General features: G+C 41.7%; 1 protein-coding gene across 2 annotated transcripts in view; it reads left to right on the plus strand.

The window, feature by feature from the left end:
- The window catches only part of sema5ba (sema domain, seven thrombospondin repeats (type 1 and type 1-like), transmembrane domain (TM) and short cytoplasmic domain, (semaphorin) 5Ba), a 517,318-nt gene extending 490,156 nt beyond the window's left edge, over positions 1-27,162 (plus strand). Inside the window, exons 20-23 of one of the 2 annotated variants that reach the window (XM_079563383.1) lie at positions 7,008-7,145; positions 17,464-17,508; positions 20,048-20,253; positions 26,903-27,162. In XM_079563383.1, coding sequence (XP_079419509.1) covers positions 7,008-7,145; positions 17,464-17,508; positions 20,048-20,253; positions 26,903-27,127 — 614 coding nt within the window. In that variant the 3' untranslated portion in view covers positions 27,128-27,162. The remainder of the gene's footprint in view (positions 1-7,007; positions 7,146-17,463; positions 17,509-20,047; positions 20,254-26,902) is intronic. The other variant, XM_079563384.1, reaches the window with a different exon arrangement.
- Positions 27,163-27,401: the final 239 nt, after the last annotated feature.

The following is a 27,401-nucleotide window of genomic DNA, read 5'->3' on the forward strand; positions in this document are numbered from 1 at the left end:
TCGAATTGACTGAATTGAAGCAAAAGTAGTTTCACCTCTTGATTTTCCCACAATCACCACCCACCAAACTTTTCAGGCCGCACCCCCCAAAATCCATCAACCGACAACTCAGGACCCGCTTTTGTAAAATGTAATTAGCATTTGAATAGCAAAACATTTACAATCTGGTTTAATGGTGTTATTTTGGATACTGTATTTTGATATTTGGCACTTTAAATAAGCTGTATTCAATCAAAAAGTACACAAAATTACATGTCAGAAATGTAGAATGTTGCACCTCCGCTTCACAGCTAGAAGGTCCCGGGTTCGATTCCCACCAGGACGGGGCCTTTCTGTGTGGAGTTTGCATGTTCTCCCCGTGTCTGCGTAGGTTTCCTCCGGGTACGCCGGTTTCCCCAACCACTAAAAACATGTGCAATAGGTGAATCCTCGAGCCAGGTGATTCTGACCACCAGCCTGGCTCCACATCATGGAGATCAACCACTGCTCCTTACGGTTTGCCCCAGTGGAGGATGGGTTAAATGCAGAGGACAAATTTCCCTACGGGGACAATAAAGTATACAAACAAAACTTTGCTTTTCCTTACCCACAACATTTGATTTACCTGGAACTGGATAGCAGGTCACAATAATCCCAGCCAAGACGGTAGGCCAACATGTAGACCTAAGTATCATCTTTTAAAATGATTTCAAAAAAATCAATCAAAACTTTATTTATAAAGCGCTTTTCATACAGAGTTGTAACACAAAGTGCTTTACAGATTAAAAGCAGTTCCCGCCCACCCAACCACCCACTCTTCCAAACAGACAACACTGCTCTCCCCACCCCCCTCCCCATAGCCACACACACACACGCAGCCACACACACACACACACACACGATGAGGTAATGGACGTAGTGCTGAGTCTGGGTACAGATGAACCAGGTAAGGAAATGCCATCAGAGGAGCCGTCTGCACCGGGAGCGGTACATCAGCCACAGCCACAGGGCACCACCACTGGACACCCAGCGGAGGTGCAGCAGAAGCACCACACCTCCATCCGGGCACCCAGAGGACAGTGCCCACACAGCCACAGCCGACCACCGCTCCCGGGGCAGAGGGCTCCCTCAGAGGAAACACTGGAAATTCTAAAAATGCAAAAATGCAATATACAAATAACAACATTAGAATAATAAAAACATATATATAAAACTAACTAAAAACTAGTATAATAAGATAATTATAAACATAAATAATAATAAAAATAACTGAATAAATAAGTAAGTAGAAATCAGCTAAAAGCTAAGCTAAAAAGGTGGGTCTTGAGCCTGCTCTTAAAGACATGAACGTTCTCTGCAGCCCTGAGCTCCTCCTCAGGTGGTTCCAGAGGCGAGGGCCGTAATATTGGAAAGACGCCTCACCATAAGTCTTTTTGTTGACTTTAGGAATAACTTGGAGACCCCTGAGGAGGAGCGAAGGGGCCGTGAAGGTTCATAAGGTAAAAGCAGTTCTGAAAGATAAGAAGGACCAAGACCATTAAGACATTTAAAAACCATTAAAAGAACTTTAAAATCGATCCTGAAACACACGGGGAGCCAATGCAGCGATTCTAAAACCGGTGTAATGTGGTCCCGCCTCCTGGTCTTCGTCAGGACACGAGCCGCCGAGTTTTGCAAAAGTTGCAAACCTGAGATACTCTTCCTGGGAAGACCAGAAAGCAGGGCATTACAGTAGTCGATACGACTGGTGATAAAAGCATGCATTAGCGTCTCCGTGTTGGCCCGAGAGAGAATGGGGCGGACTCTGGCTATGTTCTTTAGATGGTAAAAACCTATCTTTGTGATATTCTTAATGTGTGGAATAAAAGTCAGCTCAGAGTCAAAAATCACGCCCAGGTTCTTCACCTGTGAGGAAGGATTAAAAGACAATGACTGCAGTTTGGGTAAAAGTTTCTCTCTCTGGGCCTCAGGACCGATGACTAAAACTTCAGTTTTGTCCTGGTTAAGCTGGAGATTTATGAAGAGAAAATTATGAAGAGAAATCATCATAAACAAGCAGAAATCATAAAAGTTTACCTGAAAGCTGAAATTGAAACAGTCCATTACACAAATTTTGTTTGTGACCTTTTCTAAATGGAAACCTGGGAGTCAGTCCACTGAAAAGTATCTGCACTTGCCCCAACAGCATAAAAAAATGACAAACAAGCATTTTCTCCAGTTCAGCTTTACCCAAATCCATAAGGTCCAAAAGCCTATAGGCCATGGTGTACATTTGAAAGCTAGCTCTCTTTTTTGTTGGGTTTTTATCATATTTTTGCCTCATTTTCATCGCTTTTTGTCACTTTTTTGTCACTTTGTATTCACATTTTTGTCACTTTTTCCATCACGTTCTGGTCATTTTTCTGTTGCTCTTCTGTTGCGTTTTCATTATCATTTTCTTCTCGTTTCTGTGGCTATTTCACTACTATTACAACTATTGCTATTACTTTCAGACTGGAGAAAATGTGCTCGGCTCCTGATTTCGAGGTTAATACTGTATAACTTTGAAAAACCACTGCTCTGTCTGGTACATAATCCCACATGACTGAGAAGAACTTTATCTTTGCACAGTTTTTCCACGAACATGAACTGTTAAATAGAATAATAAGAAAAAACTCTCATTTTAAGATGGTGGAGGAGGAGGAGAAAGGAAACAATTTGGAGAAAAATGTTCCGGCCTTGAGAAGCAGCTGACAATCGGTAGAAATTCGCCTATTTGCAGCTTTTAAATTTCATATTTTGCATAGACATTCCCAAACTGTGGAACTTCTTTTGGTTGTTCTCAAGGTCTTTAAAATCCAATTCTGCCCAAAAATGCTAAAGCAAATCACAAAATGACCTTGCCGAACTATTCCCGTCTGGATCCAAAGCAGAGAATTGAATGAATCTCCACAGGCTCGATTTAATTTATCCCACAACTACAAAAAGCATGTTGGGATTTGCATTTGCGTGTATTGATCCGACTTCCCCATTTCATCTTCCCAATCATATTACCATAGGTTTAACTTTACGGGACACACAAAGACAAAAGTGCATTTCAACGTCCGGGTAATTGCATTTATTGACGGGCACATCGCTGGACATCCGTGGGGGGGGGGGGGGGGGGTTCAGGCCGCCTCTGTTTCCTCTGCCTAATTACACCCGTAGCCCCACTGTCAGTCACCGGGAAATTCCAATCAGGTCATTTGATTAGAAGCTCGGAGCCGCGATGGCCGACGGACTGTGAAGGCGTCGCGTGGGCTGAATGCTAACAAGCAGCAGCGTTTTCTGTGGGGGGTTCCAGATAAATTAAAATGAATGAAGCAATTATGGCTGGCTGTACACGGTTATTAAACATCTGGCAGGATTCGGAGGTGTCGGCCCACGCAGAATCAAAGTTCTGACGCTATAGAACAAAAGTGACTCGCAAGATTAGCCGTAAGTTGTTCTTTCTGCTTTTCTACAAAATCTTCATTGGTCTTACTTGAATTAATTCAACATAAGAAAACAGGTGAAATAAACAATAGGGATGCACCGATATCAGTATCGGGCCGATACCACACGCTTGTACTCATACTCGTACTCGTTATTGAGGTCCAGATACCAGAAACCGACACCATTTGACTCCACTGAGGAGAGAAAATAGGAGAATTCTTTAGTGGAAATACAATATTCCACACAGACGACACTCCCTAAACCAGAGTCTGAGCTGGATTTAACCAGAGCTTAATGTTGCTAGTGCTGCAGCGTCTGCAGTGTTTATAAGATACAGGCTAACGTTGCTAACTCGCGGCTAACAGTTTTGGCCATTCTGACGCCGTTTTATGCCCAGGGGTTTATTCATCTGAAAAAACTAACCCAGCGACTAAAAAGTCCTCAGAAAATCCAAACTAAAGACATACAGCATGTTTATATTGAGGGAAAATGAGCTGCAGCAGAACAAAGAAAACGCTGTAGCTTCTCGCTAAGTTACTACAAACACACGAGAAAATCTACAGGAGCTGAAGTAAAGAAGAAAAGTAACATCTCAATACTATTGTTAAATAAAAACACATAAATGAATAAAGCACAGGCCTTGAGGAGCTTTTGGACATGGGCTTTTCTGTCTATGATGGACAGTGCAATAAAAATAAAAATTATATTGAATGAAAGAAAAATAAAATGGCATCTGTCCAAATGTGATATAACTTTCTCTTAAAAGTGTCGCCTACTTTACTTAAGGAAATATAAATGAGTAAATTAACTAATTACAAACCCATCTGCTGTGAAAAAGTCAATACCTTGTACTCGTATCGGTCTTCGGTATCGGCGAGTACTTAAATCAAAGTACTCGTATCAGATTTAGAAAGCATGGTGTCGGTGCGTCCCTAATAAACAAGCTTTTTTACCATGTTACAGTGTTGTTCTCTCATCGAAAACACACCAGAGCCGACAGCGCGTCTTTGAGTAATCTTTGAATCTTCTGTGTTGGCTGTTCTGAGCATTGCAGCTCCCAAACATCTCCTCCCTTTTCCAAATCGCTCATTTCTTTGTGAAGTAACCATGGCAACTTGGTGGGAGGGGTTTACGGGGAAATCAGGAAGTAAAACTACTAGATATTTTTGTCTTAGCTGTTTTAGATCAATATTACATTTTCAAACCAATAAAGTGGAAGATAGTGATAAAGATGTGTTTAGGAGAATATTACCAAAGCAAAATACTCACATTTAGAGTTTTTATTTATTTACTGACTAAACACAGCATCATAGTTTCCATTTGAAGACTGCATGTTTCATTTCGTGATTGTGTCTCTCCATGTGACCTGTAGCTGGTGTTGTGTGTGTGGAAGGTTGTGCAGCGAGACAGGCTCAGACAGCGGACTCAGAGCTGCCCGAGTCCGAAGGTAAAGTGCCCGGTCCAGGTCTGGAACCGGGGAACCGGGGGCCGAGAACTCAATAATGCAACTGTCTTCCTCTGCACCTGCTCTGTCCACTCTCTGTCCACTCAGCAGCACCAGGTCTGAAGGGATCTGGAGGTTTCCTGCTCTTCTGGCTCTTGTTTTTGGTGGCAGACTCTGAAGGGGGAAATGGGGCTCCATCGTGGGTCAAGGGGCAAAATTTATCCCTGTAAACTAAATCTATTCTTAAGGGGAGACACTGCAGGACATTTAATATAAGATTTCACCTGGAAACAGAAAAAAATGCACTGATTCAATGTTTTCCATAGAATTGGGAATATGGGAGATTGAAAATTCCAGGGCCAAACAGACAAACTCTCCAATCTTGTACTGTATTTTAAAGGTTTGCTCAAAGGGATTTTTCAATATCTAATTCCTATCCTGATTAATTGAGCGTTGCACCCCAAAAAACAAGACAAAATCTGTTTGTTTTTTTGCCTTTTTGTAACAATTTGTAATAACTACACCTATTTAGCCTCAATAAATCATGAGCTAACACTTCATTCATCATGAACAATTCATTAGTTAACTCTTAATAACTACTTAACAAAGAATAAGTGAAGTATGTGAAGAACTATTCATTAAGAGTTAGGCATTAAAGTGATAGTCTGGAAGTCTAAATGTTTTACAAATCTTATAAAATGCGCAAAATCGACCACCTGGTCTTGCATTTTGATGTAAAGTATGTAATGATATATACAGTATATATGTATTGTTTTGTGTAAAGTCCCTCCTTCACAGATCTCAGCAACTAATCAGAGTCTAGCATCCTCCCGCGTCGACCAACGAGATGAGCTTTCCCTGTTCACCAGCCTGTCGGCCCAATCAGGAGGGAGGGGGAGGAGCCTGATCATTTACTTTAGAACATTCTTTAGAACACTTTCTGGTTAAAGAGTGGAGGAATTTGATTCTCTCCTTTCAAATGTCACTCTATCTCTCCTCACTTTGCAAACTTACAGACTATCACTTTAACTGTAGTTAGCCACAATTAACTAATTGTTCATGATGAATTAAGTGCTTTATGTGTCATTGCACAATCGTACAACGAAATAGTGTTCAGGTTTTAGTCCACTGTGGGTCAACCTGACCACCATGTTTTGGAGGTAGAGTCAATTAAGTGTTAAAGGAATAGGCCGCCGTTTTTACATACTGAGATATGTTCTTACCTGAGCTTTGACGAGTTCTTTAGGACCTGTCTGATCTTCACAGCACAGACGGCGTTAGCATTTAGCCTCTCCCTCTCTCCTCTATAGCTCCAAAACAGGTCAAGATAGAAGCTACCAAGCTCTTCCACGTTTTCCCTATTTAAATATGGTTACGTGAAGTGTTCCACTACAAAGTATAATTACACAGAATTAAACAATGTGGATTTTCTAAGCGGATAAAAGGGGGGACTATATTGTAAGGCGTAATAATACCAGGAGTGGTTTGGGAAAACGTGGAAGAGCTTGGTAGCTTCTATCTTGACCTGTTTTGGAGCTATAGAGGAGAGAGGGAGAGGCTAAATGCTAACGCCGTCTGCGCTGTGTTTACGTGACTGAAGGCACGGGGGAAGATCAGACAGGTCCTAAAGAACTCGTCAAAGCTCAGGTAAGAACATATCTCAGTATGGAAAAACGTTGGTCTATCCCTTTAACTCATTTATTAAGGCTTATTATTAAAGTGTCATCACTTTTTCCCCCCCAATAACTAACTTATTCTACAAACCAAACAAGAAATCCAAAACCCCCTCTGAGCAAATCTTTGTAACTAATTTATCACCAACAACAACAATAAAACATATTCATTATTAGTATTTGGTTGTCAAAAATACAGCCAATGTTTTCACAAAAAAATACATAATTCAATATGAAAACATGAAATGAAAGATGTCAGTAAGCTACAGCTAAACTTCCATATTGATATTTCTTTTCCCCCCTGTTCACCTGCAGTGTCTTGCCTCAAAAGCCTTGTTTTCATTGGGTGTCAAATATAGTCTATTGATTAGATTCAGTGTAAATGTGGCGACTTCTCACATGGTGGTTGGGCTGTTTCGTGTAAAACCCAGAGCTGACGGTCTTTCTCTCTCTCGTAGGTGGATGGATGGCCTGGTCGCTGTGGTCGGCCTGTGACGACTCCGGTCTGCAGATGAGGAGCAGAGTTTGTGGATCTCAGAATGGGACTCCTTGCGTCGGCAACGGGACCCAAAAGAGGGACTGCAACGAGATACCAGGTCCGTATCTGATAACTATGCTACTGTCATTCTTAGGAAGCAACGTTTAACGATGTTGTGATAAGTATTCGAGCACTTTGCAGTCAAACGTCATTCTGTTCATGGCTTTTCATTGTTTTATGTTATGTGTATTGAAAAAGGTCAAAGGCAACAAATGATAGACGCTACGAATCATACAAGGGACGAAAGAAGAAAACCTCTCACGAGAATCTCAATTTTTCAGCATTTTCTGGAGGACTTTAAACATATTTATCACACACCAATAAAGTCAAGCCAAAATCAGGTCCACATGGATGATTTTTCACAGCAAATTGTTCAGTAGAAGCAAAACACAGCGCTCGTTTCTAATGTTTGTTGCATATGTAGCATAAAGCTAAAGTTATCTTCCTGGTTAGCATTGCTGTTTATTAAGTATTTATGGGCTGTTGAACCACTTTGCTCCTGTCCATGGCTGTATCCGAATGTCCACCCTAGTCCCTCACCCCTCATTCACTACACAGGCCCGCACTATATAGTCACTATATAGTCACTGATTCTGTTGGCGATTCGGACACAAGCCACGACTTTCTCCGCGCTGCGTGACGTCAGGCGCGCTGCGGCTGCAGATATGTGTTTTTTTATTTTATTTTTTTATCTGAATTTATTTATTGTTACAAACGTTTATTTAATGAAAAAGAACAAGTGTTTTGGTCCTTTTACAGGCGTTACTATCATCACAAAAAAAGGAAAGAAAAAAAAAAGTCACCTCAGCGTGAGCTCAAAGACGCCGAAAGTCGGTCAGAGCCCGGTGTCTGAAGCGCCAGCAGATTGAGTGACTACATCTGCTAAAAGTTCGCTAAACTCCGGGAATAAAGTATTTCTGTGATAAAGACCAAACTCAGAGACAGTGGAATATTTATGGATAAATACGAGTCAGATACGCTTTATTTCACATGGATTTTACATGAATGTCTTGGATTATTCGAGAGGAAGCTGTTGGTCATTTAACAGCTCAAGCTAAAGGTTAGCAGCTAACGTTAGCATCTTTTCACCGTAACCGTTTATATTCAGGTCGTTTATTCATGAGAAACACAAACACACGACTGAAACAGCTGATTTACTTCAGTCGTGTTGTTTAGTTCAAAGACCTGTCGCTGTCAGGCTCTTCTCCAACTCTCGCAATGCATTGTGGTCTATATTGACCCGTTTAGTGACCATCGATGCTCACTACTTTTCGAGATGCATTGTGGGAAATTTTGAGTGCACTACTTTTCTCTCTCTGGACATTCGGACACCCCTACAACATGGCGTGACCACTATATAGTCACTATATAGGGAATAGTGTGGACATTCGGATACAGCCCATGTCTCTTTTATGTATCTTCGTTTAGCCTAGTAGAAAAATATTTCCATATTTCAACATTTGTTTAAGTAATTGTAAGAAGGGAAATAAGTAAACTTTTCCCAATTACCCCAAAACTATGTTAACTAATGCTGAATTATGATTATATTAAGATACAGAGACATGGAGAGGAGCAAAGTGGTTCAACAGACCATAAATACAGATGAAACGTGCAATGCTAATCAGGAAGCCATCGTTTGATTGATGCTACATGCTAACACTAGCTAAGATTGCTGCTTTTGTTATTCTACTGGTGAATCTGCTGTGAAAAAACAGCCATATGGACCCAATTTGGACTGGACTTTAATAAATATGTATAGTCTGTCCAGAGCCGTGGGAATGTATTTTGGCTAGGGGGTGCTGAGGGACAAGACTGCCCCCAAAAAATGCTTTTTCTGTGCTCATTTCCCATGTACTAACATTGCATGCACTACACAAACTATCCACCAGGGGCTGCTGCAACACCTTCAGCACCCTGGGTTCCCACGGTCCACCAGAAAACAGCTTAAAATAGTGGTAAATTGTGATTCCCAAAACATACTTCCTTCCCCCTTGTATGACGCATTGCAGTCTGTTCCCTGTACCCTATTTGTAAATCCATTGGGAAACACTTCACTCACCGTTAATAAAACTTCCACACTATCCCTGTATCTGGTTAAGCTTCGGCACGAATCGGGAACGAATACATAAGGCTCGTGAAAACAGCTCGGGCTTGTTGTCGCACACGGTTTCAAATTCATGATGTCAGCGATAACGCGAATCACCGGGGATTATTTGTACAGTGCTTTTCACATGACTAGTCACCCGGAGCGCTTCGCGAGAGGCCATTTTTCACTCCGTACTTGTCGGAGGCGGGCTGCGTTTCCAGTCACAGCTGCAGTGGGGAAGACAGACAGAAGTGCAGCTGCCAGCCCGGCACCATCCGAGCTTCCAAGCAGCTCTAATCATCTGCTTGCACACTGCATTCACCAGGCACCCCGGATAAGGCGGAGGGATGAGATGATCTCTAAAAGGCATAACGAGGCATTCCCACAGTTGTGTTATTTTGTTTAATCAGGTTTTATTTTCATCTTTTACTTTTTCAAACTTGCATAAAAGGGAAAACGTTCGGGCACCTGCAGAGATAATGCCTCGTAGCATCCCAATATGGCAAGAATCCCGGCTCTAAACGCTTTCCTAGGCTGCCAGGAGTCTTTGAATTCTAGTCTGAGGGAATTTTGTCCATTCTTCCTGACAAAAATCTTCCAGAGATGAGATGTTTCTGGTCTGTTTTGCACTCACTGCTCTTTGGAGGTCCATCCACAGATCTTAAATGATGTCTAGGTCAGGAGGCAGTGAGTCGTGTTTAGGATCATCACCCATTTGTCAGCTTTTTAACCAACCGTGTTATGTTTTCCTACAGAATTTGTTGGAATTGAGTTGAATCAGTTCTTCGTTATACCCATTCGATGCTCCCTGTGCCACCGGCTGCGATACAACCCCAAAAGAACGATCGATCCCATTTTTTTAACAGTTTGGTGGAGGAAGTGAGCAACAATGCATGTGTTTCCAATGACATCACGCATAGTTCCGGTGGCCATTTTGAATACCCAAGTAGCATTATGCAGTACTACAACATGTAACAATATCTAAGCTCGGGGTGAAAATGAAAGACTTTTTAATGTACTCGTAATCATTGCTCATGAAGATAACGGTAAAAACAGAGTCTCAGTCAGTGTTTAAGCTGCTCAAGATGTTAGCATGCTACTGGTTAGCAACTGTCAGTGGCTTCAACACGATAAACACGTGTGTGGCTCACATCTATGAACATTGAGGAAGTACTACAGTAACAGCTCTGATCTCTGTCACATGTCGTATCCAAGGCTAGATGTTTGGAGTGTGGTTCAGAGCTATCTCTCGGAGACGTCTGTATTATTCTACTTCGGTATTCAAAATGGCCGCCATAACAACACAGGTCACATGACTGAAAGACATGTATACAATGATTGGTTTGTACTGGAATTGAACCACCATCCCTCCATTGTTTAAGGCGAGACACGGCAGGTGAAAGTATTGATTATTCACACAGTGGTCGAAGTGGAGATTTTTATCTATTTTCCTCCCTTTACATCTTAGTTTTCATGTCAGATATAAAAAGGATGATGTTTATTTTATGATGTTTTGTCTGCGAGGTGGGGGCGACCCGGAAGTAGCTGCTGCGCCGCGTAGAAAGTCCGTCTTTCCCGCGGGTTTTCATTCATAAATATTGACAGATTTGACATCCACGTGTCCTGCTAAGGGGCCCCGTGATGACGCTTTCACCCAAATATGGTGTTTTTCCTCCTACGAGACGCTGGAGCGGAAAAGTGGAAGAACGGGCCGAGCATGAGCACTCGCTACAAAACTTCAGGGCTGGTTTTCTCTGAATGAGAGAAGCCGCACTCGGGCAGAGCCTGAGCCCTTATAGAAGCTCCCACAGACTCCAAACTTTACAAGCTGAGACCTGACAATATTTTGAAGGTTTTATCAGATTTTTTTTTTTTTATAGCTAATTCCAAACCTGATTTATTCAGCTTTGAACCCCAAAAAATAGGCGAAATTTGAGTTTTTACAGATTTTTTCACTGATGATTAGTTTATTGAAAACCTAAACAAAATATCCAAAATCCCCTCTGAAAAAATCTTAGTTACTAATATGTCAATAAAATAAAACCATAAAATTTAAACTGGCTCAATTCATTATTTTGATTTCGTTTCACAAAATATAGGCAATTTTGGCCATTTTAATGCTCAAAATGCCTTTTTTTCATGTGAAAACATAAAATGACAGATTTGACATATTTATATCTGTGATGTTCAGCAAAAGTTTCAAATTGATATCTCTACATTTATGTTTTTTCCCTATTCACCTGCTCTGTCTCGCCTTAAGATCTGAGCCATTACAAAAATTGTAAAAGCAGCTACAGTCTAATAAAGATTGTATGTTACTGTTTACGAACTGAATTACTAACATGCTGACCTTCTAGCTTTAGGCTCCACTGGGATTTCAGAACGTCCTTGCCCCATAACGGAACCTATCGTAAAGGCTTTATGGGGACAAGAAAATATCCCTCAATCATCCTGAATAACCCTTTGAGTTTTTTTCCTTGATATGTCCATCAGAACTACGGCAAAACTGCAGCTTTACAAACAGGTGAAGCCACTTCTGGTCAAGGACTCGCGTTAGACTCATGCACAAAAGTCACAAATCAATTTCAAACCGTGGCAGAGGTCGGGCTGCGAGGGCGGCACCCATGATTCATTTTTTGGGCATCTTTCCCATCAGACAGATGCTCACATTATGGACGAAGTCAAGCGGCTGTGGGCACAAGCAAAGACACAAACTGACGCGAAATGACCAAACTGTTTTCGACAGAGATGGATGATTAATGCAGCCCTTGTGTCCCTGGTCTGCTGAGGCCTGTATCTGCAGCACGCTGTCTTGCTTTGTTAAAGTTGACTGCCTGACATAAAAAGGCAACGGCAGTTTTTAAATTTACTGTGGGATCTTATAAAATGTTATCGTAGTTTCACTCCACAAACTTTTACAAAGCACCTTGAGGCCTCGGCGCTTGAGTGAACACATTTCTCTGTCCTTTTTTTCTTTTTTACGTTATTCTCTGGAAACTCTTCAAGGATCTAAAACTCAAGGTGTCATTCAGTTCCCATTTTGCCAAACGACCGTGGGACGGGGAGAATTTTATTAGCAGGGGCCGCACTGCAAGGACTGATGCAAATTACCAACGAAAACAGAGTCCTCAGCAGAGGGGACTTGGGGAGGGCAATGAAATCTAATTTACCCGGAGTAAACGGACACCGCTGACTTGTTATGTTGTCCACGCTTAATTCTAAACACTGTCCATTTCACTAGAATATAGTTAACATAATTAAACTGTGGGGTGACATTGTTTCCTGTCCACATTTTTAATGTATAATACAAAAAAAAAACAATACAAAAAAAGCAAAAATTGTGGATATTATGCATCATATTAACCTTAACCTTTAGATGAAAATCGCCAGCATTTATTCCTATGAACATGAGAATTTTTCTTCATAAAATGGCCATTTCATTGGCGTAAACGTATTCACCTTATTCCGCGCCACACACTTTTGCTTCTTTTGGCTTTGTCTCGGCACCTCCGTTGCGTTGACACTTCCAGTCAGGCGTGAAGCCCGTTCATTTAAACGGAGAACGAGGGGAAATGTTCGCAGCTAAAATCTGATGTTTAGTAGATTAATTTGTGTAAAATGTCCAATGTTCACTTGCACCAACAAGTCAACACTGCACCGTTTCTCTGCCCAGCCTAAAATCGGCTTTTATCTGGACTTCTCCGGTCCCATGTTAACTGATAGGAGAAAAGAGGCGGGCACAATGAATGGCTGTGGCCATGTGAACTTCTGGAATAAGATGAATAGTTAACACTGACCATTGAGGCGCATTGAGTTGCCTTGTGTACAAAATGCACAGTATAAATAAAGTTGCCTTGCCTTGCCTTGCCACTGGTATTAAAGGCAACTAATAGTGGTAGGTATTGCGCTTTTCAAGTTTGTTACCAATTTTCTCAAAGCTCCATTGTTAATTCACACCATACTCAGTGTTGGTAAGCCATAATTGTGTAGTCACAGCCGCCATTGGGGTAGATTGATAAAAACTAGGCCAGCAATCTGTGCCAACCATTGACTCATTCATCCTGGCCTATCGTGCATGTTTTTTGTGGTACCCAGAGGGAAAACTACACAGTCAAGGAGAGAACATTAGCCCGACTAACGCCAGACTGTGTGCGCTCGAATCATTTTGAACTGCACAGAAGCCTGGGGACCATGGCCGAAATTTTCGCATGGATTTGGGAACAAATCTCATTTCTAGGAGGGACAGCAAGACGATGACGTGCTATTCGACATGCAGACATATATGATAGACCTTCGTAGCGCCCAATAAACTATGGACAATTGTAAATCACACCTCTCTTACAAGAAAAACGAATATGAGCGATCGCGATGTCGTCACATCCGTTGGCCGTGGTAGGCATTTTACATTTTCATATTTGATAAACATTTTATTAAAATCCTATAATCAGCAAAAACAATGTCTATAAAAAAAACATTGCTTCTCTTGCGCTGTTACAGATCTGTCATTTTATAAAACCGAGTTAGAGGCCTGTACGCATCAGCTGCCTACCAAACATCCGCCGAAAATTGCGGAATTAAACTATAACAGCGATCGCTCATATGGGTGGTCCCCAGACTAAATATCACAAACATTAGCCAGGCTAAAAAAACGTACAAACTCCATAAAGAAAGCCCCTCTTCTGCTGGAGATCGAACTCGTGGCCTTCTAGCTGTGAAGCACAAGCGGTAACCACCATGCCAGCGTGCCACCTCATTAGATCTAAAGCTAAGCATGGACTGGCGAGTGGCTGATTGAGAGACCATGAAAGAATAAGTATCCCCGTCGGTGCGACATCCTCGATGGTATTTGCTGATTAAAACATACAGGTGAAATTTTGTCCATTTTTTATACACTTTAGGATCCTACATATACAAAACTGAATTAACCTGGCACATTTAGGCCGCCTCAAAAGCCCAAACTCTTGTCCCTCATGGGCTGGTTATCCCAAAGTGATCCTCATTGTGGACTCAAGGTTAATGAGGCGTTAATTCAACCTGGAAGACTCACAACAGCGTCATTTTCCTTCATTCAGTCGTCATCTCATCGCCAGCAGCACCTTCGCTTCAGCAAACCATGGCCCAGGATTCAACATTTAACCTTTCATGGCCTCGTCATGGATTCTCCCGTCGCTCGTCCTTCTCCAACCTCCCATTCCAACCTGCTCATGCATATAAACATCCATAATGCATCCCAGTAAAGCTTTATTAGAGTCTCTACAGGTTGAATTCTCTGTGGCTAATCTTGGAAGGAAAGTGACATGAAGTTCCTTGTACAGACCTCTCAAAAGTGTCTTCATCCTAATTAAAATGCCTCACTTAATTCATCACAGTTAGCGGGAATTTACATCTCTATTATGTTCCTCCAAGCAGATTAGTGACAAGCGGGTTTAATTACATGCCTAAATCTCATAATTAATTTTGTTCCTCTTTTTCTTTTTCTTTTTTTTTACGTTTTAATCATCATCATCATCTCTTCCGATGACCTGAACCAATCCCTCCTTCAGCTTTTACCCAAATCTGCCACAAAGCGAGCGGTGATGGGTGTGACGAGGCATCAATATTCATGGGCCTGATTGAAATGCCGAGTGCGAGGCCTCCGGGGGGAAACCGCGGGGCTGAAATACTCGCAGGAACAAGGCGCATAACAAGTGCAGGGGGGTCAGCGGGTCCACACCTGTTACACCGGCTTCATGGGATTCGTTTATTTATGCCGCGCTGATATAAGCTCCCGAAATAATGTCGGTTATGCTGATACTTCACTTACTGTAGCTTGTATGAAAAACGACACCATGACACACAGAAAAGGTTTTTAAGGCGAGACACTGCAGGTGAATAGGGAAAAAATGTATATTTACAGATATCAATTTGAAACTTTTGCTGTCGATCACTGGCATGAATGTGAGAAAAAAATATATTGCAAGTTTTCTGTTATTTTATCTTTTCATATAAGAACAAGGTGTTTTATGCCTAAAAATGCCCCAAATTTCCCATCTTTTTCGGCGACGAGATCTGAATAATGGACAGAGCTACATTCAAATTTATGGTTTCATTTTATTGATAAATGAGTTTCCAAGACTTTTTCAGAGGGGATTTTGGATTTCTTGTTTAGTTTTAGTGGAAAAATTTCGCCTTATTTTTTGACATTCAAAACTCAATAAATGGGGCTTAAGGGATTAAATAATAAAAAATCCCTCTGAAAAAATCCAAATATTGTTCAGTCCAAGGCTGGAAAATGTGAAGTCTTTAGGTCCGACTGACGTGGACATAGTGTCGCCACAATGACAGAAAAATGTGTTTTGAGAAAAAGGCCCTTGAAATTGTGTTCTCCCATATAAGTCTATGGGGGAACATTGAATCAGCGCAATATTTAAACATGTTATTGTGAAGATTAGGTATATTTTCTGTTTCCGGGTGAAAGCTTGTATGTTCAGAGACCAATTTGGCCCAAAACCTGAAAAATAAAAAAATTGAGTTTTGCCTGTAGTGTCTCCCCTTAAATGCCAAGAAACATTGCACTATAAACACAATTCAGGGGAAATTTCAATATTCAAAAAGTCAATTGTGTGTGGACCTTTTTTTTTTTAAACATACAGTATTTTTAAAGACGCTATTTAGGGTGTATTCAGACCAGAAAAGTCTTGTTTGTTTTCCGGATCAAAAGCAGACTTTTTTTGTTTGTTTGGTGCGGTTCGCATTCAGACTGTACTTTTTTGCAAGTGAACTATATTTTGTAAACACGACGATCGATGCTCCCACTGGACAGCGATGACCACAACAAATGAAATAAAAAGGAATATTTGACGCTTAATATGATAATAATAAAAACATGAGAGACTAAACCTTCACCATTAACCTCAGCTTCACCGGACTCGCTGGATCAGAGGAATAGTGTCAAAACCAGACTTAGAGAGACTTATCCATGTGTTTGTCTCCAGCAGGTTAGACGACTGTAACGGCTGCAGAACATCCAGAACCAGGAAATATGACCGTATTAGTCCAGTGCTCCGGTCTCTGCACTGGCTTCCTGTCACTCAGAGGATAGACTTTAAAACAGCTTTGCTTGTTACAAGTCTTTTCATGGTTTAGCACCAAAGTCCATCTCTGACATGTTAGAGCCGTATGAACCATCTCGGGCCCTGAGAACTTCAGGGAGGGGCCTCCTGGTGGTTCCCAGAGTCAGGACTAAACACAGTGAGGCTAAAGCCAAAGGCCCCGATCTTGTGCATCAAAACAGAGACGATAGCGTGACATTTTGCCTCAGTAGCAGCACTTTGTGATCTTGCCACTCCAGACTTAGCGCATTTAAGTGGGTGGAGACACAGATTTTCCTCCAACCAGATCGACTCCGCCTCCAGGAGAGTGGTTGTGGGAGTGGGGGGTGAACATGTGCTTTTGTTTTGCTTCGCGTTCAGGCCGAGCGCGGCCGATCCGCGCCACAGCGGACGCTGTAGCTCTTTTTCTCTCGAGACGTGAACATGGTTTAGCTCACGATGGGGTAAATAAAGTTTTTAGTTTGACCTGTGAGAGCCTAAGGCTTAAGAAAGAACGCAAGACAGCGCAATGTAAACCAGGAAGTGAATGTCAGCCGTGTTTCCATCAGTGCAGTCGCCTCCTCTTGTGACGCCCCCTCACAGGTGGCGGAGGCGAGTGGCACATGTAGCGCCGCCACTCGGAAAATATTTCGGCAAGAGCCTGCGCCGCCCCGTGCGCCGCCACAAGATCTGGCCCTAAATCTGGAACAGTCTTCACGGGGATGTGAGACAGGCCTCAACTCTGACAATGATCAAATCCAGGCTGAAAACAGTTCTTTTTGCCCATGAATATGACTGAAAGTATTTCATCTGCACTCTCGCCTTTTACTGTAATTGATTAACTTTATGTTGATGTTTTTATTGATTTTATTTGTTTTCTTGCAACTGTGAAGCACTTTGGAATTACCTTGTGTATGAATTGTCCTCTACAAATAAACTTGCCTTGCCTTGTAGGCCAGTCAAAAAACGACCCCATTACAGTGGCTTCAGTGGGAAACGGGGGCGACACGTCTTTCCCAGGAACAATATAACATACAGTATATTACTTTATACAGGCGCGCTGAACCTTACAGCCCATCCGCAAAATTGTCTCATAAACCCGAGCCGTCATCTCCCCCATTGACTCGTGTTGTTATTGCACGCTTGTTTTATGTCCCTGGCGTGTGGCTGTCCCGTGTGCATGTGTGTTTGTCTGACCCTTGTGCCTCTGCTCTCCGCAGTCATCCTCCCAGCGTCAGGCTTCGATACGGAGCAGCAGTGCGGAGGTGAGTTTCACACATGTAGCGTCTATATGATGTCTCTGTTTGCGTTTGCATGACCACAGTCTCCCATTGTCTGACCATACTGTACATCTGCGGAGCGCAATCTCGGAGTCCGTCGGAGTGTAACCAAAACAGGAAAGACAGAAAGACAGAAAGACAAATTAAATCAGAGTAAATTGGCTTGTTTCTACTCAGCTTTTCCTCTTTACTGAACATAGAGCTGTATCCCTTACCAAGAAAAGTCCCTGAGCGGCGATTAGTCGAATTATCTGACCCAAACTGCACTCATGAGATGAAACCAGTCAATTTAAAACAATCAATCAAAAAGACATAAATAATTAAAGAGGGGGTATTATTCTTTTTTCAATCACATAGCACCAGTCTATATCACACTACAATGATGACCAAACCTTCTGTTGGTCTGTAAATGCAGTAAATTAGAATAACTGCCTTGTATAAAATGTCTCTCTCAAAATGGCTGTAGTGAATGTCTTGAAATAGGCCTCTGTCTCTTTAAGAACCTCTGACCCTTTCCGACACGCCCCCTCCACACACTGTCTGTGGCATCAGTGGGGAGGGGGTTCTGCTGAGGAGCAGTGGTTGGTTACTCGGCTGGTGACGAAAGCTCGGAGGCGTCTCCAGGAGGTGGGGGCGTTCCTAGGAGGACTCAGGCAAACCTATCCCTAAAATGGCCGCCATCAGAGTTTTTGCAGATGACTCAAACAAACGTGAATGTGCCAAGGCAACACTTCAGGCATGTTTTTAATGAGGGAATGACATAATAATATGATGTAAAGCTTGAAAAAGTCCATTTTGCATAATACCCCCCCTTTAAAAGAAAAAGAGAATAAAAGCCGGTCTTAAAGCAGAAGTATGTAACGTCTTTACCTTAATAAGTCCTGTCCATAGTCCCTCTGGGGGCAATACAAGTGTTAACGGTATGATCAAATGGGTCTTTCATCTCCCCCTGGTGTCTCTTGCCAGAAAACCCCCCTTGCAACTTTCCCTGGTCCGACCCGGAGACCCGATACACACTAATGGAATCACAAAGAAGAAGCTAACAGGCTAACGGGCAAAGCTAACTGTGGGCTAGCACCACTTTAGCAGTATTTACAGCGAAGTTTGAGTGAAAAAAAATATCTCCATTGTGTAATTTGATGCACAATATCAACAACGGGGTCATAGGTTACTTAGTTCTGCTTTAAGATGAGACTTAAAACACTTCAGCGGGTGCTGTTTGGACGCGGAGGCGCAGAGCGTTCCACAGCTCGACAAAAGAGAAGGCTCTGTCCCTGGGTTTCAGTCTCATCTTGGGCTCAGCAAGATTAGTATCACATACGAAGCAATTGATCCTGAGGGGCGGTTCTTAAGTGTAGGACTAGGGAGAGTTTGGAGTCTGTAGGATCCTTTGCAGATGCTGTTCAAGGATCCAGGTAGAACGTATAAAGAGTGTTGAGGAAGGAGGCGATCCGAGGCACTTAAGGAAAAATCCTTTGTTATCGCAGGGACATCACAGAATTTCAGCCATGATCTTTGTCAGGGCACATATTACAATCCAAAAGTGCTGCCAAGTAAGGGATCATGTATAGATCGCTGGTCACCTTCAGGGCGAAACAAGACCCCTCCACTTCGTGTCGGGGTCCGGTTCACCCTGTCGGTACTTGTTTTCCCGATAATGACCAGCGTTCTATACATTATCCGCTTATTATACGGCCATTTGCCAACTGAACACACACAACATAAACTTCGTACACTTTTATGAAGGTCAAAAGGTTTATTTAATGACTTCCGCGACAAATAGTTCCCAAAAGTTTGCGCGTTGCAACGTTTGGCTAGGCTAGAAGTAGCACGGCTAGTAGCTAGGCTAGCTACTTAGTTGAAGGCGCAGTTGAAGAGGAGGAATGGTGGTGAATCTCTGGGTAAGTTGAAAGTCAGACTCACGCTAACTTCACGAGCAACTTCTCTCTCAGTGACGGGACAGATAGTGTCGCTACTACGTACACGCGGAGCGATATGAAAGCACAAACTCCGTTGCCATTGGCAGCGTCATTATTTTTTTCAGAGGTCCTTTATCAGAAAATAATGATTGGTAGAACGTTGGGAAATCCCATTCAAATCAACGGAGCTTCTACTTACGTTGTGAAGAGCCGTATAATATGTAGTCTTAATAGTGACCCATGTCCTGTGCATATGGTCACATAGACTTAAAAGTGCCTTGACTGTCATTCACGGTGGTCTCTACAACACTCCAGGATCAGTTGTTTTGTAGGTTTTCTAGTGAGAGGGTTCGACAGCAGTGAAAACCTACCAGAAACTCTAAAAATAATCCTGGAGCGCCATCGAGGCCACTGTGATGAAAGTAAAGGTGCAATGTTGACCACTCATACAGTCACTAACAGGTCAAAAAATTACAAAACACACTCGAGGTGATGAAGAAGAACATACATACAGGAGATTCCACTCACAGAAGACGACAGTGGAGATGTATGAGTAAAGGAAACCCCTGAGTGATAAACTAATGAACCTGCTTGTGTGTTTCCAGCGTTCACGTCGATCCACCTGATCGCCACGGGCGTATCCTGCTTCCTGGGGGCGGGGCTGCTGTCCTTCCTGGTCTACGTTTACTGTCAGCGTTTCCACAAACCCTCGCAGGAGTCGGCCGTGATCCACCCCACCACCCCCAACCACCTCAACTACAAAGGCAACACCACGCCAAAGAACGAGAAGTACACGCCCATGGAGTTCAAGGTACTGGGGGAACCACTTTACTCACAAGCACACGGCAAAAACACGATTTAAAGGGATTTGATATGCTCTCTACTGCCACCTCAGGTCTTACGCATAACTGCAGCTTCTTTATTAAAGGGATAGGCCATCGTTTTTACACACTGAGATATGTTCTTACCTGAGCTTAGACGAGTTCATGTGTACCTTAAACAATGTGGATTTTATAAGCGGATAAAAAGGGGAGCTATATTGTGAAGCGTAATGTAGGGTATGAGGGTTTATTAATCAATTAATTTGTTAATTAATGAATTAATAGGTTGTAGATTAGCCTTAAAATTTAACGGGGCACCAGTTCGAAAAGCGAACAAAAGAAAAGTACGAATAGGAGGCTAAACTACAGATTTATCTGAAGGAAGTAAGGTCTTGAACGTACACATTGACCCTTATTCTGAAATAATAAACACAGACATTACCAAAGCAAACTGTGGTTTATGGAGGTTTAATGATCAGAATCAATTAACAGACGGCATTAAATATTAAAGTGCAAACAGGATAACCTAGAAGGCTAACAGGATGAATAATCAGATAAAATGTTCTAAAATTGTATCTGAATTGAATTGAATTAACCTGTGGCGAGCACAGAAAGAGGAATCGTGGACTAGTTTGAGTGCACCAGCCCAAGCATCTTCGGTCATACTGACGCCCAAATCCTCTTCCCAAGCTTTTTTAAATGTGTCTATCAAGGGGCTTTTAAGTTCGAGCATTGTATTATATAACCTAGAAATTAGTCCTTTGGTTGGCTTTAATGACAGAATTTTGTCAAGTGTAGCTGTTTGTGGAGTAATTGCAGAATTAGACAGATATGGCTTAAGGAAATGTCTAATCTGAAGATAACGGAAAAAATCAGATTGTAAAAGGTTAAATTTCTCTCTCAATTCTGAAAAAGAGTTAAGTCTAAAGGATAAGATCAGCACTTAATTTGTCCTGAACTGTGTTTGTTCAAAATCCGTGCAGTAATCTTATTACTTACTGTCAAATTACTCCTGGTATTATTACGCCTTACAATATAGTTCCCCCTTTTATCCGCTTAGAAAATCCACGTTGTTTATTTTTGTGTAATTATACTTTGTAGTGGAACACTTCACGTAACCATATTTAAATAGGGAAAACGTGGAAGAGCTTGGTAGCTTCTATCTTGACCTGTTTTGGAGCTATAGTGGAGAGAGGGAGAGGCTAAATGCTAACGCCGTCTGCGCTGTGTTTACGTGACTGAAGGCACGGGGGAAGATCAGACAGGTCCTAAAGAACTCGTCAAAGCTAAGGTAAGAACATATCTCAGTATGGAAAAACGGTGGCCAATTCCTTTAACAGATATTTGATCCCTTATTTGCATAATAATATTTCTCCAAATCACATTGGGGGCCAGAGGTTCTGTGCTGGAGGCCCCCGGGCATGATGTTGTATACCACTGCCCTATATAATAGTATAGGCCTTTAGAATGCTGTATTGTCACCTGCAACCCAGCAATATTTGTAGATTTGTGTAAGACTTGGCTGATCCTTATTGTGAAAGTAGCGCCAGAGGAAGGACCACGACTTCCGGAGATCACGCTCTGAGTCTGGTGTCATTAGAGCCAATTAATGTTGTAAAAATGTCCTTTATCTTCCTCTCACCCCCTCATCATGTGACTAACCCAGACTGAGATCCACTTCCTGTTCCCGCTCCGGCGCTGACAGGTCCCGGCGCTGAAACTCTCCCTCATTATCTGTAACGAGCGCCGAACACGAGCGCGGCCCTAACGCCACGTCCGAGTTCACCACCGCACTCCTCACGCCGCTCCATCACCGCAGAGAGCGCCCCCGCCCCCGTAACCTGATTAAGCCCCCGCCCCCCCCTCAGACGGATTACATTAGGCAAAGTGCTTCACCTAATGCCTCGCACGCAAACCCCACCACTTACATCAGAATAAAAAGTGTGTTTTTCCTCGCTTTTATCTGGAGCAGCCGCGGCTCGTGCGACGCTTGACATGAGCTGAATTAGATTGTTTAAATTGCTTTGGTTATGAATACGCCGGCGCCGCGGCTCGGGCTGTAACCTTCAGGCGGGAGGCGGCGACGCGATCCGGGGAACACGCTTTGTTCGCGGTAAATCAATTGCCGCTGTTTTTTTAGGCTGAAACACGTCTCTTTGCTCGGTAACAAATTTAGAACAACTGGAATAAAGTAGGTGTTTGATTTCACCGGCGTTTCTTTCACATTCCACTTATTTCATCATCAATCCTTACAGTATTTCTAAACATATATAAATACCGTAAATTCTCTAATACTGTATTCCATTAGCGGCCGGGTCTCTGACAGAGGCCGGGTTCGTGGCTGGCGGAGGCAAATCTCTAAAACAGGCCGGGGCTTTTATTAGAAACTATAGCGATAGAAATATTCCCATGTTAGGAATTTGTCTCATACTGGTGTAAATGAAAACTCACGAGCAGGAAGTAACAAACGGGAACCCGGGCCGAGGGGGACGCTGCGGAGGAGCTGATCCGAGCGTAACTTTGACACAGATTTAGCCACTTTTCAAACCTCCTGTGACGATATTTGGAAACAGGGCAAACAACAAATATTGTGTGACCCTCCAGGGTTTTAATAAAGTCACCATCGCGTCTTCAAAGCACGTCCAGCTGCTCCGTGTGCAGGTCAGTCCCACGCCTCAAAATAACTCCTCCCATCAGCGCGAGCGTCTCGTCTTCTCTCGGGTCAGTCTCATGATCGATCACAAACACAAACGCTCCGTCTAAACTCGCCTTTTACACAAGATAACAACAAATAATCCGGTCCGCGGTAAAAACGAAACAGAAACCTGCAGTGACACTGATGTCAAAGCTCCGCTAACAGCAACGAAACACTTCCTGTTGTCCCGACAAAATAAAAGGCGTCAATGTTCCAGCCGCTGGGAGAGGGTTTGAAATGTTAATAAATAAATGAACCTAATATTTTAGGTGCAAATGGACACAAATCTCGTTTTTCTTCATTTTCCTGGTCGTCCGTTTTGCTCAAATAGAAATAAAGGCCTGTCTTTAATTGTGGCCTGGTTCCAATAAAGGCCTGGTCCGAGAGGCCCTTGAGTAAATAAAGGCCCCGGCCTATATTGGAGCATTTACGGTAGTTATTATCCTTATATGTTTAGAACCTTAAAAATAATGGTCAAACTCTTTTTCTCTTTTACTATGGATCTGTTTGGTGCTCATAATGGTAGTAATAAATGTTTTATAAATGAAGAATGAAGCGTTAACCAATGCATTACAAACTTCTTCTTCTTCTTCTTCTACAAACTGCTCAATAATGCGAAGTTGACAAATTTTGTATAAAATGTATCGAGTTTATTACAAAATGAGCTTTTATTACAGTGAAGTGAACGTTTTATTACATTTTCAGCTGTTTTTACAAATCATCAGTCGCGCCGTCACACAGGTGTCTCTTGTTAGAACGATGGGCCGTCCTCACTGTCATATAAGCTTTATTAAAAGAGTAAATGTTAAAATAAAGTATTTTCCTCTCCCTACATGTTCCAGCCATGTCCGAATGTGTAGAATGAGCTCAGACCTGTTCACCACAACTGCCTCTGAAATCCTGCACTCAGAAAGGTGTTCATTCGGTTCTGAAGTGCCGTCATGCACGAGCATAATATAGAAGCTGCAGTTACAAGCATGACCTGAGGTGGCAGTAGTGAGTATAAAATGACCAACTTGAATCTAGTCCCATTAACCCCTTAACTCCCACCTGAACGGAGCACATTTTCTCCAGTTTGGCTTGACCCCAGTACAAAAGCTTTTGGAAAAAAGCTGTGAAAATAGCAACAAAACTGAGACGAAAACAATGATGGAAATGTGACAAAAAAGTGAGAAAACATTGACAAAAAATTGATGAAAAAGTGGCAAAAATGTCACAAAAAAATGACAAAAAAATTGATTAAAAAATTGACGAAAAAATGAAAAAAAATTGACAAAAAATGTGACAAAATTTGACAAAAAAAATACAAAAAATTGACAATTTTTTTTTTTTTTAAATGACCCAAAAAATGACAATGTGACAAAAATGTGATAAAAATTGATGAAAAAAAGACAAAAAATTTGACAAAAAATTTGACAAAAAATTTGACAAAATTTAACAAAAAAATTACAAAAATGTGACAAAAAATGACATAAATGTGACAAAAAAATGACCCAAAAAAATGACCCAAAAAAATGACAAAAATTTGATAAAATATTGACAAAAAAATTACAAAAAAATTACAAAAAAGTTGAAAAAATGAGTTGAAAACCCTACCAAAAAAATTATGGAAAAAACATCTAATGACGTGAGGAAGAAGATCCTCTCCGTTCAGGCGGGAGTTAAGAGGGTAAAGACACTATGCCTGATTTTTTTCTAGCAGTGGAACAACATTTGTCTCGTCCTTTAGTATAATGCAAACTCTTTGTGAGAGAAAAAACACAGTGTATCTAATTATAAAGAATCAATATCATGAACCTGCCAGATAGCTGTGTAGCATTTCTGTCAAAGTGACCCTGCAGGTTGTGAAACGTGCCCTCAAACTCCTCCCTGTGAAGAAGTTCGATCACACCAATATGTATGGAATGAGTTCGGACACAACCGACATTTTCAGTGGTTTCCTTTTTCATTGTTTGTTATTAAAAAAGTCCAAAGCCAGTCCATCCACGGGAGTTCGATTTCTCTTTGTTCTGATCTCGCGGTTTCTCTTTTCTCCTTTGAGATTTCCCTTGAGATGGTCTAAGGACCTTTGAGGGGACCCAGGACACCTCCTCATCTGCTTCTGACAGTTCTTTTTTTGTTTGTGTTTCTTCTTCCTCCTTTTTAGTTTCACTGTTTGTCTTTTTCAAACTGTTTCTATTTATAAATGAGGCGATATCGGTACAGCCCTGTGAGTCAACTCCTGCTGTGATTTTTTTGGCTTAACAAAAACAATCTGATTTGATTTCCGATGGGCTGCGAGCTCGGGAGGAACGTTTCTATAAATATTTATTTGCGGAAAAAGGTACAAAAACAGTCTTTTCAAATCAGAGTTTCTGAGTTGTTTTGTTCGTGATTTTCTGCTTCATCATTTGTGGGACAAACACATTGTACTTTATCCATGAATAAAATCCCCTTTATGGATGATTCGTCGTAGAGTGTTGGCCATGGGGACTGAATTTACAGCCCAAAATGCAGAAATGTTCAGTGATGCTCTGTAATGTGCTGTTTTTATACAGAACCTGAGGGGAGTGTGACTAACAGTCGATCTATTTGGAGTTGTTAGTTCAAAGGTGTTTGTGACGACCTGTTCTTCCTGAGGGTGTGATAAGAAACAGGTCTGTTTGTTTTCAGACTGTATATTTATGAGATTCAAGTAAGAATAGAGGAAGAATGTTGAGTTGAAAGTCTTCTATCAGATTAAATGAATGTAGCAATAGTACACAGTATGGGTTAAGATGAAGACATTTAGCTTAAAGGGATGTTTCAGGATTTTTGACATAGGGCCTCATTTCCTAGTTATCCAGAGTGTGGCTGATTTCTGGAGATATATTTTTTAGTAATTCAAGCAGTTCTTATATTTGAAGAGTTTCGTGGCGCTAGGCTAGTGCAAGGCTAGTGCATGTCTATGGTATCAGCTAGCCTGCATTAAAAACAGTGTGACCCGCTCCACAGAGCACCTGAGGCAAATCACTTATAACGCCAGACTAACATTTTTAAACTCTGTATAGTCCCTTTAAGGACACAATTCATTTAACCTCTTAACTCCCACCTGAACCGAGCACATTTTCTCCAGTTTGGTTTTACCCCCAGTCCAAAAGCTTCTGGAAAAAAGCTGTGAAAATAGCAACAAAGCTGAGACGAAAACAATGATGGAAATGTGACAAAAAAGTGAGAAAACATTGACAAAAAAGTGACGAAAAATTGATGAAAAAGTGGCAAAAATGTCACAAGAAATTGACAAAAATATGACAAAAAATGTCAAAATTGTGATAAAAAATTGACAAAAAAATGACAAAAATGTGACAAAATTGTGACAAAATGTTACCAAAAAAATACAAAAATGAGATAAAAATTTGACAAAAAAATTACAAAAAATGACAAAAATGTGATAAAAAAAAATTGATGAAAAAATGACCAAAATGTGACAAAAAAAAATGACCAAAAAGACGAAAACAATGATGGAAATGTGAAAAAAAAAGTGAGAAAACATTGGCAAAAAAGTGACGAAAAATTTATGAAAAAGTGGCAAAAATGTCACAAAAAATTTACAAAAATGTGACAAAAAATGACAAAATTGTGATAAAAAAAATGCCAAAAAAATGTGACAAAAAATGACAAAAAAATGACAAAAAATTTACCCCAAAAAAGACCAAGAAAAATTACAAAAATGTGACAAAAAATGACCAAAAAAATGACCAAAAAGTTACAAAAATGAGTTGAACACCCAACAAAAAAAAGATAGAAAAAAAAATCTGATGTCGTGAGGAAAAAGATCCTCTCGGTTCAGCCGGGAGTTAAGAGGTTAAAGCAGTTAAGTTTAATGCTTTTTCTTTTGCCCCGTGGAAACCCTGTGGAGTCTGCAAGTGCCCACAAACGTACAAAGTGTAAATATTAAAACCACATCTTCTCCCTCCTCCCTCCAGACGCTGAACAAGAACAACCTCCTGCCGGACGAGCGCTCCAACTTCTACCCGACGCCCCTGCAGCAGACCAACGTGTACACCACCACCTACTACCCCACGGCGCTCGGGAAGTTCGACTACCAGCCCAACGCCTCGCCCTCGCCCTGCCGGACCTACAACCACAGCAACAACGCCAACACCAACACCAACACCAACACCAACACCAACAGCAACAACAACAGCTGAGGCCCAAAAACACCACCCCCGCGGCCAGACCAGGCGACTCCGGGACCCGTCATCGAGGGAACATTCATCCCTCGGGGACCTGGAGCGATCCCTGCAGGCGGTTTTCGACTTTAGCGAGACGTTTTTTTGCTAAAGCAGGATGTATCTGGACAAAGCGATGCAAAGAGGAACTTCAAATTTTATCGGAAAATCCGTACTCGAAGGACGAGAAAACTCCAGCCTCGGATAATACTTTCATCTGTTGTTTTTCTTTTTGTTTTATCGCAAAGGAGCT

The sequence above is a fragment of the Gobius niger genome (genome assembly GCF_951799975.1).
Source record: "Gobius niger genome assembly, chromosome: 9".
Lineage (NCBI taxonomy): Eukaryota > Metazoa > Chordata > Actinopteri > Gobiiformes > Gobiidae > Gobius > Gobius niger.